The sequence below is a fragment of the Megalobrama amblycephala genome, linkage group LG18, assembly GCF_018812025.1.
Source record: "Megalobrama amblycephala isolate DHTTF-2021 linkage group LG18, ASM1881202v1, whole genome shotgun sequence".
Classification (NCBI taxonomy): domain Eukaryota; kingdom Metazoa; phylum Chordata; class Actinopteri; order Cypriniformes; family Xenocyprididae; genus Megalobrama; species Megalobrama amblycephala.
Window position 1 is genome coordinate 9,067,589 of NC_063061.1, and position 14,410 is coordinate 9,081,998.

Consider the following 14,410-nt stretch of genomic DNA (forward strand, 5'->3'; position numbering starts at 1 on the left):
TCAACACAGTTCATGACCCCTTTAACATGTTAAAACAATTAACCAGCCTTTGTTATTCCCCTTCTTTACATCCTTTGGCTAGCGTTACAGTATATCAGGAGTCGGCAACCTTTTTGTCATGAAGTGCCATTTTTAAGTTTCCGAGTTAATCAGTGTAACATGCTCTCGCATGTTTATTTTTTTACCATTTTAGGAGGAGTACAATTTACAAATGTAGCTTCAACAACCAGATGCATTTTGTCCAGTTTCATCTGGAATGTGAAAAAATGCACTCTTTCAGAGAGGCATTTACCCCAGGTCTTTTCACAACTGGATATATCTGATCAGAGAAAACACATGAAGTGACCCAGTAAGGGTTGTGCTAATAGAGGGTTTGCATCGACGTCACTTTCCCACTGACTGAGTGGCAAAAGAACCTGCTGCATGACTGGATTTAATAGAGGAAACTGCAAAAACGCAAGTAAAACACATTGAATTACACTAAAGGTTGGAATTGAATGTGTTCCTTACAACTTGTCAAATAAACCTAATCCATGGATATTGACATGCAGCCAGGAGTCGTGTTTCCTGACATTTACATGTGCCCGATTTCGACGCTGGGGAAATACATAAAGCAAATCTGCCTGTGAATATTTTATATAACTACAATATAGGAAGGTTTAAAAAGATTTGATCACAAAAAAAAATATAGGTAGGTTTAAATTCGTGTAATCACTTATATCAATGTTATATCATCATATTGTCCAGCCCTAAAACATATAGGGCCCTATTTTAACGATCTAAACGCAAAGTGTAAAGCGCAGGGCGCAGGTGCACTCAGGGCGTGTCCAAATCCACTTTTGCTATTTTAACAACGGAAAAACGGTCCGTGCGCCGGGGCGCATTTTTGAAATGGGTTGTCCCTATTCTCTTAATGAGTAATGGCCGTAACGTTCAATAAACCAATCAGAGTGTCATCTCCCATTCCCTTTAAGAGCGAGATGCACTCGCGCCATGGCGGATTGCTATTTACATGGCGTACACGTGATGAGCATAGACTGTAAAAAAAGATGGACGACGCGACGCCGCTTCCTTCCATTGTAATGAACTGAAGGTAAAACGGACGATGATGGGCGTTGACATGTTGGAACCTGGGCATGCGCAGAAAGACTCGTCAGTGAAACCAGGAGGCGGAGGCGGAGTCGCGGTATCAAACTTCCGCCCAGACGTCTGCGTCATCAAGATCAGATCACCTATTTGTTTTATTATCTATTGTTTATTATATTTTTCTTTTCCTTTCATTTGGCTTAAACGATGGCTTAATTACATCTGGCAATAAGGAATTTACATTTATTTGAATGTTTATTAATGCACATTGTTCAGTTTTAAACTATAAATTACTCATAACTAGGTCAAAACAACATATCGTAATTGATGTATTTTAAATAAATAAATTATACACAAATTAAAATTATACTTGTAAAAAAATATTCTGTTTCTAGAGTAATAATATTTTTGAAACCTCGGTAAAGTTGAACTAACTCTACAGCAGATCGATTGCTGTAACGTTAGACAGTGCTCTTTAATTAACTAGAGTAGGATTAGTTTTGTCCTGATAATTATTATTTTATACCCATAAAGATAATTAGTAACTGCCAGATTATGATCACCTGCTTTTTCCGTCATGGCTAACATTAGCCGTGTTATCTTGGCTAATAACATTTAGCTTATAAAGCCCACATTTAACGTGACCAAAAAAAACTCAGTGATCCGTCAGATCTGTAGGTCGGTTAGGACAGTTTACTGCTGAACAACAACTTTTGTCAGTGAAAAATAACACAGAAATCGAAAAATAATAGTTATTTATTCATCTTCAATCTCCCCTCAAAGCTCCGACAGTCCTCAGAGAAGCTGTCAATCAACTGTAAAGCGTGACGACACGCCCCGTTTCTATAGCACCAAATTGCTTGCAAAAATCAAACTGATCACAAAAATGAACTATTGAATATATATCAGCATGATAACAACTACCTTAAATGACCAAAACCATCTTTCGGAAAATTTTATTGTATGTGTAATTAATTTTTTGTTATTTTGACAAGTGCCATTAATTTGCATTGAGAGGGCGGGTTTATGACTTGTACTGCATCCAGCCACCAGGGGGCAAACTAGCAAACACACTTGCGCTGCGCCTTGCGTCGCATTGCGCCGGGTGTATTATAGGGCCCATATAGTTTTATAGTATAGTTTTTGTCAGTGCTGTTTATTGAAAAACACCCAATTATGCAGAATATAAGATGAAAAATATTTAATTGATGAGTTGTCAACATAATATATAACAACATATACAATATATACGGTATGATTTTACCTCAAAATCCAACAATTTGACACAAAATGATAACTGCAATTCATGTTTCTCTGCCTGGAGTCCAGCTGTTTCTGTGAATTGCAGTGATCCATTTGCTGCTTTTTTCTGTTGCTTTCTGCAGTTTTTAAATATATACCTCTGGGTTTGTGTCAAAGCTATTTGTTCAGTCAATCACAAAGCTCTTTCCCGTTTTGGACGTGCTTTGTGTGTTTTTTGCGACATTGACGCTGAAAACCAATGCTGCCACTCAGTCTTTTACCATTCAGTGGGCGTGACCGCAGTCGTAACGGTCGACGGCGACGCCACGTGCATACCCTCTATAGATGATAGTATCAAGTATTGATGATAGTCAGGTGATATCAAGACGATAATTGGCTAGTTTTCCCATTAAAGGGTTAGTTCACCCAAAAATGAAATTTATGTCATGAATTACCCTCATTCCACACCCATAAGACCTTCGTTCATCTTTGGAACACAAATTAAGATGCGCTATATTGCCAAAAGTATTGGGACACCCCTCCAAATCATTGAATTCAGGTGTTCCAATCACATCCATGGCCACAGGTGTATAAAATCAAGCACCTAGGCATGCAGACTGCTTCTACAAACATTTGTGAAAGAATGGGTCACTCTCAGGAGCTCAGTGAATTTAAGAGTTGTACTGTGATAGGTTGCCATCTGTGCAATAAGTCTATTCGTGAAATTTCCTCACTACTAAATATTCCACGGTCAACTGTTAGTGGTATCATAACAAAGTGGAAGCAATTGGGAACAACAGCAACTCAGCCACGAAGTGGTAAGCCACGTAAAAATACAAAGCGGGGTCAGCACATGCTGAGGCGCACAGTGCGCAGAAGTCGCCAACTTTCTGCAGAGTCAATAGCTACAGACCTCCAAACTTCGTGTGGCCTTCAGATTAGCTCAAGAACAGTGAGTAGAGACCTTCGTGGAATGGGTTTCCATGGCCGAGGAGCTGCATCCAAGCCTTACATCAAGTGCAATGCAAAGCGTCAGATGCAGTGGTGTAAAGCATGCTGCCACTGGACTCTAGAGCAGTGGAGGCGTGTTCTCTGGAGTGACCAATCACACTTCTCTGTCTGGCAATCCGATGGATAAATCTGGGTTTGGTGGTTGCCAGGAGAATGGTACTTGCCTGACTGCATTGTGTCAAGTGTAAAGTTTGGTGGAGGGGGATTATGGTGTGGGGTTGTTTTTCAGGGGTTGGGCTTGGCCCCTTAGTTTCAGTGAAAGGAACTCTTAATGCTTCAGCAAACCAAGACATTTTGGACAATTTTATGCTCCCAACTTTGTTTGGGGATGGCCTGACTGCGTACCAGTGCACAAAGCAAGGTCCATAAAGACATGGATGAGTGAGTTTGGTCTGGAGGAAACATGACTGGCCTGCACAGAGTCCTGACCTCAACCCGATAGAACACCTTTGGGATGAATTAGAGCGGAGACTGTGAGCCAGGCCTTCTCACCAACATCACTGCCAGATGAGTTGAATCAACTCCAAAAGCAACTACATAAATTTATCCACTAACCATTCAGAAACATCCAGTTGCATTCGAAAAGTTGTAACTTCTTCCTGAGTCTCTCCATCAGTGTCCGACTCCAGTTTGAACAAGGTAAGGCTGAACACCGTTACTGACAATCATCATTTCGGCTGCGTGAGATTCTCCAGCTTTGTTGTTGTTGAGCAACCGAAGTGCAAACTGTTAAAGCTCTGCCGTCTTCTGGAAAGGGGGCCGGGAGCAGCAGCTCATTTGCATTTAAAGGGACACACACAAAAACGGTGTGTTTTTGCTCACACCCAAATATGGGCAAATTTGACAAGCTATAATAAATGATCTGTGGGGTATTTTGAGCTGAAACTTCAGACATATTCTGGGGACACCAGAGACTTATATTACATCTTGTGTAAAGGGGCATTATATGTCCCCTTTAATAAAATAAGCTGTGTTACTATGAGAAATAAATACCTCAAAATGTATATCTGAATGCAAGTGCGAGGTACTTTATCTGAATGAAATACATACACCTCTCTCGCTTTTGCTCACGATCCAGCATTTACCCCTCTGCATGACAGTGTTGCCGACCCCTGCAGTATATGGTCACGCTATCTGTGTTCCACTCACCAGCCCTGATGAAGCGTGAAAGAGCGGCCGACTGAAGATGGTCTGCATGTATGCCTATTCTATGATCAGGCAATCAATCATTCATTCAAGTGCTATTAAAAACCATTCAAGGGCGATAAGACACAAAAGAAAACTCAATTCTGTACTGGTACTGCATCGACAATTGTATTTTCGCTCTATTGTATTTTTATCTGCTCTCGCTTGTAATTTGCTTATTTGTTCTCAAAAAAAAAAAAAAAACTAAATTAATCGTGATTAATTACTGAAAAATTTGATTAGCTATTTGTATAAATGTTTGTTTAAATGACTGACAGCAATTTATGTACATTTGTAACTTTATACAAATGTACACCATTATTTATACACTTATAATATATATATATATATATATATATATATATATATATATATATATATATATATATATATATATATATATATATATTCTTCATTCGTAGTGCTAAATATTCAAGAAAAAATTTTTTTAAATGTAATATTCTCTGCCTCTGAAAAAGTATTTACCTACAAAAAAAAAAAAAATTACAACTACTAACAGCACTTCATCTTCTAACAAAACTTGACACTACAGTAATGTCTATGCGCTGTGATAAAGTGTGTATTTGTATCTGTGCTGTGTGTGAGGTGTGTGTACCTGCAGTGACGTGAGGATGCTGGAAGAGATGATTATGAGCAGCCAGAAGTCCATACGGAAGAACTGGCAGATCATGTAAGCCATGTAAGCAGGGAAGACCAGCAGGAAAAGACACAGACTCACAGCTCGGAAGTGCTTCCACAGACTCCTGCAAGAACAGAAGACACAAGAAAAGCTCAAAATACAGGTCCTCAGACAGAACAACACACATATCCCACAGCAAGTACTCAAGAAGATTTTATTTCCTGATCAAAAGCCTAAATCAATACAAGTAACATGTATTAGAATGAAACAAAAGTACAACAATAAAAAAAAAAAAAAAAAATGCACTTAAGAACTACCCCGAGCATCTCTTAACATTTCCTCTGTTTTTTCATACTGTCACAAGACTTTTCTTGAAAGTTTGAAAACAATTTTGTAATTGTTAACCTGCCCTTTGGTTTGAAAATTTCTTCTTGTTAAAGTGCTCTTATTATGCTTTTTTGGTTTATAATAAAGTTGCATAATGCTCCTCCTCTATGGTCTTCATTGGCCGCCCATTATGGCGTTATTTTACTGTCAATTGTCGAGAGCACATTATTGTGACGCGAGAGGATATCAATGTAATGCGCGAGCGCAAATCTGTCCGCTCGCGAGCGGATTTCCTTTGCTCTCGCGCAAATCTGGACGCGCGCGCTCAAATATACAGTGCTCTCTTATGAACTGCCTCTCCTCTCGCTCAGATATTGCGTGTGCACGCTCAAACTGTTTCCTGCGCGCTCAAACTGCACATGTGCGCTCACGAATCTCTCCGTGCTCTTGCAGAAATTAATTTGCCTTTTGGATTAAATGCTGTCAAAAGTTATAAACCAATCAGAAGAGACGACTGATCCATGAAAATGCTACGTGGAATCTTATTGGCTGAGAGTGAACTGCGCCTGGAATTCTTTCGACAAAAATATATATTTTATTTCTTTACAATTTAATAATATTTATCAAATGTAACCTAGTCTAACTGCATCACATTACAGGTCAAACCCCTATTTATCTAAACAAACAAAAAATGTTTCTTAAAGTTATTGTGGTCATACGTTTTGTGTTGAAATTTAAAAAAAAAAAAAAATAGGTAACATTTTACAATAAGGTTTTTATTTGTTAACATTAGTTAATGTATTATCTAACATGAACTAACAATGTGCAATACATTACTGTAATTATTAATCTTTGTTAACGTTAAAAATACAGCTGTTTGTTGGTTGTTTACTTCACAGTGCATTTAATAATGTTAACAAATACAACATTTGATTTTAATAACGTATTAGTAAATGTTGAAATTAACATTAATAAATATTAATAAATGCTGAAGAAGAGCAATTCATTATTAGTTAATGTTAACTAATGCAGTTAAATAATGTTAATGCAACCTTATTGTAAAGTATTACCAACAAACATCTTCTGATTTAAGACCGAACAAGATCAGGGTCAAATCGTCATTCCCTTAATACTTAATGTGGAGATCACATATACCACTATAGTCAATTTCTTTTGAGGTCTGGTATAAAACATGACATACAAAAATACCTAAGCTCTTGTGTATGCACGATTAAGCAAAAGAACGCGATCTTATTATTATGTCTATTAAACCTTTTGAAATTACAATCATACCAGAATATTTAAACCTGCTTTTGCATTGCTGCTGAAAGCAGTGGTCATGTAAGCTATATGTTTTAAACAGCTTCACAAAGTGTTTTCAACAACATACTATTGCTACATCTGTGTTGCAAACATTCAATAATAATGCAAGTATTGCAATAACAATTTATAGTCTGAATATACACTGATTTCAGCAATTAAAATAAGTAGCTAAATGAATGTTGAAACTAATGTTGTTACACTGTTCTGCCAGTAGGTGGTGACCAGTGACTGTTAAAATGTATTTGATGTATCAGAATCATTAATTCCAGACCTCAAAAGAAATTGACTATGGTGGTATGTGATCTCCACATTAAGTATTAAGGGAATGACGATTTGACCCTGATCTTGTTCGGTCTTAAATCAGAAGATGTTTGTTGGTAATACTTTACAATAAGGTTGCATTAACATTATTTAACTGCATTAGTTAACATTAACTAATAATGAATTGCTCTTCTTCAGCATTTATTAATATTTATTAATGTTAATTTCAACATTTACTAATACGTTATTAAAATCAAATGTTGTATTTGTTAACATTATTAAATGCACTGTGAAGTAAACAACCAACAAACAGCTGTATTTTTAACGTTAACAAAGATTAATAATTACAGTAATGTATTGCACATTGTTAGTTCATGTTAGATAATACATTAACTAATGTTAACAAATAAAAACCTTATTGTAAAATGTTACCTATTTTTTTTTTTTTAATTTCAACACAAAACGTATGACCACAATAACTTTAAGAAACATTTTTTGTTTGTTTGTTTAGATAAATAGGGGTTTGACCTGTAATGTGATGCAGTTAGACTAGGTTACTTTTGATAAATATTATTAAATTGTGAATAAATAAAATACATATCTTTGTCGAAAGAATTCCAGGCGCAGTTCACTCTCAGCCAATAAGATTCCATGTAGCATTTTCATGGATCAGTCGTCTCTTCTGATTGGTTTATAACTTTTGACAGCGTTTAATCCAAAAGCAAATTAATTTCTGCAAGAGCACGGAGAGATTCGTGAGCGCACATGTGCAGTTTGAGCGCGCAGGAAACAGTTTGAGCGTGCACACGCAATATCTGAGCGAGAGGAGAGGCAGTTCATAAGAGAGCACTGTATATTTGAGCGCGCGCATCCAGATTTGCGCGAGAGCAAAGGAAATCCGCGCGCGAGCGGACAGATTTGCGCTTGCGCATTACATTGATATGCTCTCGCGTCACAATAATGTGCTCTCGACAATTGACAGTAAAATAACGCCATAGCCCATGAAAAGTTTGGTTCATGTTGTTGAAATGTCGATAAGACACTGTTTTCTGCACTGTAAAAGCAGATCCACTTTGCATGCACTTTAAAAGGATAAGGAATCAGGCTGGAATTGATACAGTAAAACTGACGGCATTGTTACTGTCCATATCATTTTGTATACAAGTGCTGAGGAAGCCTCCAGAGCTGAAATTCAGTTATGGTAATGGCTGTTTAGTTTCCGACAGGCACTTTAAGTGGTAGACCAATCACAACAGGCTGGACCATCTGATCAATCAGAGCAGAGCAGGCTCTTGGAAAGGAGGGGTTTAGAGACCGAATCCTTTATCAAACCGCTTCAGACACTGTGAGAAGAGTTGATGCTGCCATGTATATTATGAGAAAATTCAAGTGTTTTATGACGTTGGATGCACGTAAACCTATTGTAGGAGACCTCTTTTTGTACGTCTCAACCCTAGCCAGGGATGCAAACTCATCAGGGGTGAAAAAGGTGACAAAGATGCAAGATATTCCATTCCCTATAGGGGCTCTAGAGAGGCATACCTAAAGTGGTTTGCAAAACGCCACATCTTTAAAATAAGAAAGCATTTCAGAATCCTGGATTATAATGCATTATGATTGTCCCAAAGCCTTCTTAATGTGCATGAAGTCTTCATCCTAGTCTTTAAGATTGTTCATTTTAATATTAGAAACAGTGCTAATAGTGTAAATTAGATTCAAAATATATTATATGTTCTCTTAAACTTAATTATGATTCTGGATAATCTGATTATTTATTTATTTTTATTTTTAAATACAGATTACGGTTCTCTCATGATTTTAAAAACAAAATATTAGACCAATGGTTCCCAATCCTGGTCCTGGAGGCACCCCAACACTGCACATTTTGCATGTCTCCTTTCTCTGACACACCCGTTTGAGGTCTTGGAGTCTCTAGCAATAAGCTGATGACCTGGATCAGGTGTGTTTGATTAAGGAGACATGAAAAATGTGCAGTGTTGGGGTGCCTCCAGGACCAGGATTGGGAACCACTGCATTAGACAACTAAACAAAATAAAGTAATTTACTTCAGGTTCTGACAAAATGTTCAATTTAATGTTATAAATGAGTCTATTTATAAATGTCTAAAATGTTATAAGTGAATCTATTAAATATTAATTATTTTTAAATGAATGCATTTAAATTAATTCATTATGTAAAAAATAAATTTGAAATTAATGAAGATTTTTTGAACAAATCTTCAATACATTTGAACAGTCACTGGTCGCCACCTACTGGCATAACAATGTAACAATCTTTATAGGTCATTTACTCATTTTGATTGCTGCCGGCCAGGGTCTGCTAAAAATTGTCAGATGTGCTTCATCATTGCTAGATGGCTCTTTTCTTATTACACTGGGGTTGTTTAGCCCACATTATTGTGTTTCTTGGGTCTGCACTATTCCCCTCAAAGCAAACAGACCAGCATACCTTTATTTGCTGCTTAGTGACGGTTGTGTTGAAGTAAGCCAGAAATGTGCAGGTGCTGGTTAATTTGGCCATATTTAATAGTCATACTGAGTTGAGTATGTGCACCAAATCTGTGCACAATGCGAACATAATTTGTGAAACATAACCCGACAAATTGCCTAGTGATTTGACATCATTACCCTCCACAGTTGATTTTTACCCACTTTTGGCAGGTATTCATTTCAAACCCTGTCATTATGAAATTGCACAGAACATCTTATGTGTGTAAAAGCAAACTGTTTAATTGCATTGTGGTTATGACAGTATAATATAGTAGAGCTCAACTAAAGTTGCATTCGTTGGCAAAATGGTAATATAAGTAGCGTTATACAAGTTGTATTTGGATTCAAAAGTATGTTCGAATTCATTGGAAATAACGCTAACAACATTAAATCAAAACATGTCAGGCTAATTAACAGTCCCAAGCTTTATATCGATACTTATGTCAATTAAATTAAGGTTATCATAACGATATATGAGATTCTTGCGTTAAGGCATGCGGGCAGACCTGGCTCTTTTCAGTCATGCATTCACTCTTCCCAGGAGAGTTGCCTGTGCGAAGCCAGGAGAATGTTTTTTTTTTTTTTGGACAATTGAGAAGGTGTGATTCTCATGATTTCATTCACCGTGACCCTGTCCCAAAGACTGTCCTCAAACGCCTTTCTCATCAGAACAATGCAAATCTCATGGGTGACCTATTTTGATCTAAAAAAGGTGAATTGTTTTAATGAAAGGTGAGGAGTTTGCGTCTATGTAATATTTAAAAAATAAAAATTGTTGTGAATAATTTACATATGGGCAGTTTCGCATAACAAGCCTTGTCTGAAATTTGCTAGAGGGATGTATTCTGATCAGACATGAAGTATGCAAGAGGTGTTGGGGCTCTTACTTGTCTCTGGAGGCCCCTAATGCTAAAACTATGGGGTCAGCAATCTCCAGCATGGACTGCAGGATGGAGGCCACCACGATGAAGAGGATGATGCTGAGGAGGAAAGCTCTGTGAATGACCTGCAGCTCAATGAGACCAGTCTGAACAGCCAAGATCAGCAGAGTGATACCCTCTGTCATGCCTCTGAAAACCAGAAGAGAAAGAAATTACTGGATATACAGTAATCTATATACAAATCCCTGCGAAAAATGTCATCTTTTGAACGGAATACTGTAAGCATATTTGGTTGGATGTTTCTCACCGGTGCATTGCGTTGTCGTTCATGAAAGCTCTGTAGCCCTGCAGGTAGAACTTGCAGAGGGTAAGGACGCCCAGCGCCACAAAAGACACAGTGAAGACCAGCCCCAGCAGTGAGTAAGGAGTACTACAACACTCAGCGATACTGCAGAGAACACACAGTTGTGGCCTAATGGTTAGAGAGTTGGACTTGTAACAGAGTATGGGTACAAATTCCGAGTATGGGACACACTTGGCCACACGTCACATCACAACCACCAACAAAACATTTACATATGCTGGATATTGTTAAATGGTGTCTTAATCTTTTACTGTGCTAGTATCCAGTTTAGCTTATCATAATGGTGCTGTTCCAAATCCTTGTTGCAATGCATTCAGGTTTATGTGTAGACAGTACTGTTTGTGCTGATTAAATACAGAGTGACTTCACATGAAGTCAGTTAATTCACAACTGAATTAAAGAGATAGTTCACCCAAAAACGAAAATTAATTGCATGAGTAATCCTAAGTGTATATGATTATCTTCTTTTAGATGAACACAAACAGATATTTTTAAAAATATCCTGGCACTTCCAAGCTTTATAATGGTAGTGAATTGGGGGGATTGGGGGATGCTAACATTAGTAGCACCTCAAACAGTTAAAACAATGTGACAAAAACACACACAAGCCCGACTCATTGTGTTCACACGCTCATCGGATGTGTCTTTGATTAGCTACAATGACCAACACATGTTTTGAAAGAGGGAATGTTTGAAAGCACATGAGCATGTGAACACAATGGCCAATCAGAGGTGTTTACGATTCCGCTCAACAGCGCACAGAGAGTCACATTTTTTAAATTTCAGTACCGACTTGGTACCAAAGTCGGTACATTAGACAACACTAATTGTTACCATCTATTTGCATTAGTTTATATTCAGCTGGTCACTTTTATGCATTTGTTATCCAGCGAAGTTGCGTAATTAAAGCTAGTGACGTGATATGTTCATGCAGCTGACATAAACATTAACAAATAAATGCATCCCATTTAAGTTCTTTTTTTATTGTCATTGTAATACATATTTTGATTATATAATCATCAACTTTTCTAAAATAGAAGCTAAAAAAAGTGGGAAAGTATACATACATGTCTAATTTCAATGCCATGGCCTTTATATAGATGTTTAAAGATGGCCATCTTTAAGCATGACTGTTTGGATTTATATGAAATTGTAACACTTTACAATAAGAGTCCATTTGTAATAAAGGTTAATAAAAGTATTGTTCATTTCAACATTAACTAATACATTGTTACATTTTAAAGTTGTATAACTTAACATTAGTTAATGCACTATGAACTAACATGAATGATATAGGTATAATATTAATATTTATATTTAAAAAGTACAGTACATTAAAGTATTTTGTATTAAAGTTCAGCACTTTATGTGTTATGTTTTTTTTCATTCAGTATCCATTTTAAAAACTATCGGTTGATCAATCAACGTGGTCCAACATAGTTAGCGTTATTGGTAAAATCCACTATCGGTCAACCTCTAGTTTGAGAGTGAGTCATAATATTTTTTTCACACAGAATGATAATTTGAAATGCGGTTGTTACTCCTGAAACTTTACAGTGTGTACGTGGCCTCAGTAGGTGGACTAAATGGTGCAGCAGTCAGACCTGGTGAGGAACAGGAAAAGTAGCCTCTCTCGGGAGGGCGGCTGGTCCCGTGTGCTGAAGTAGGTGTATATCTGCAGTGCGAACAGCACCAGCCAGAAGCACATGAAGAGAACAGGCAGAACCAGCTGATTCCACAGAGACATGCCCAGAGCCAGCAAACCATACACCTCCACCACCTACAGAACAACACAGGAAACCAAGGGTTCAGTGATTGGCTGGCAGGATAATTATATGTTTAACCATTTACATTTCAAATAAAAATTAATATAATTGAGAAAAACTATTTACGAATGCTTAATTCCATTGCAACTTCTTAATTTGACATTTATGTTACAAATATTATTTTGAACTTTCTATTCAAAGAATCCTGTAAAAAAAAAAAAAAAAAAACAATCACAGTTTCTGCAAAAAAATTAAGCAGCACAACTACTGCACTGATTTATCATCAACATTGATAAAATGTTTCTCGAGTTGATTTCTGAAGGATCATGTGACACAAGACTGGAGTAATGATGCTGAAAATTCAGCTTTGCCATCACAAGAAATACATTTTAAAATATATAACGGGTAGAAAAATAGAAAACGGTTATTTGAAATTGTAATATTTTACAATATTACTGTTTTTTTTTCTGCATTTGTGATCAAATAATGCAGCTTTGGTAAGCATAAGACTTTTTTCAAAAAAAAAAAATTGTATACATTTTCATACAAACTTGATTTGACAAAATGATTTTAATATTTTTAGCACTATTACATTCACAGGCAGTTTCTAAGTACATGATCACATGAGAAAAATCCTGCACAGTCGTACCTGTACCAGCTCTCTGTAGGCAGTTTTGGCCAGATTGTACGGCACCAGCAGGTTGGAGGCGATGAAGTAGAGCACCTCCAGACCGGTGAAGATCATAGCAAAGCGGTTGATGAAGACGATGGTCTCCAGGGGCACGAGGCACAGCCTTGCCACTAGGGGGAGCAGGTGTGCAGAAAACAGCCAGATCTGTTTGGTCTGCATGACGCAGGAACACAGCGTACACACCACAACCTGACCTGAGGGAGAGGATGGTCTTACTGAACAAACACAAACCTATAGACACACTGAACAAAAAGAAATCACACCAACACCCCTCAATGCTTCCTTTAAAATGCTGCATTCAATGTCCCTCCAATGTGATTCACTTTGCTGTGTTGACATGGCAAATAAAAGGCTCAATATGACTTGCTGAAATTTAATTGAATCTTTTTGTGCTACTGTAACTCGGTCTGTTCCCACAATACTGAAAGACTTGATTTACAAATGACATTAAACAAAATTTATCTTGCCAAATGGGCGTAATACTGTGATCTGTGGACAGTGGTGCCACTGACATGACATATCACTAGACTTGATTAATAAAAAGGTCAGGAGTCGTTTTATCTCAGATCTTCATTTGGCTGGGCCAGCAAAGATTACAGATTTTGTCCATGAAGATTTTCTATTCAAATAGGGTTCAATTCAGGTGAAATGTGGAAACTACCCTGCAGTTTTTTTTTTTTTTTTTTTTTACAGGATTAAATATTTGGATACTTCTTAGAGAAGTAAATATCTGAGTAAATGACTTCCACATCTTTTCAACAAATGAATTTCCAAGACATTTCCCAGGGATTTCTGTAAAAAAAAATTATGGAGAGTGAACTTGCAAACCTTTCATACCCGCTGAAATATTTTACAGCTTAAAAACTACTTTAGAATATTTCAGAAGCTTCTGTGACTTTCCATTATGTTTTTTATGACTATTTCTATTCCTTACCCAAACTTTTTTTATTATTATTATTATTATTATTATTATTATTATTATTAACAACAACTAATTTCTGCCCAGTAAAATACTTTGGAGTAGGGCTGTCATTAATGGCTATTTTTGTAATTGAGTAACCAGTCGATTATTTTGACGATTAATAGTCTTTAAAATGACTTAAAATACATATATAATAACAAT

General features: G+C 36.9%; 1 protein-coding gene across 1 annotated transcript in view; it reads right to left on the reverse strand.

Moving 5' to 3' along the window:
• The window catches only part of rnf145b (ring finger protein 145b), a 33,824-nt gene that overhangs the window by 2,951 nt on the left and 16,463 nt on the right, over positions 1 to 14,410 (reverse strand). Inside the window, exons 5-9 of the mRNA XM_048166519.1 lie at positions 13,246 to 13,481; positions 12,435 to 12,610; positions 10,774 to 10,914; positions 10,473 to 10,655; positions 5,141 to 5,288 (exon numbers count right to left, since the gene is read on the reverse strand). Of these exons, the coding sequence (XP_048022476.1) occupies positions 5,141 to 5,288; positions 10,473 to 10,655; positions 10,774 to 10,914; positions 12,435 to 12,610; positions 13,246 to 13,481 (884 nt within the window). The remainder of the gene's footprint in view (positions 1 to 5,140; positions 5,289 to 10,472; positions 10,656 to 10,773; positions 10,915 to 12,434; positions 12,611 to 13,245; positions 13,482 to 14,410) is intronic.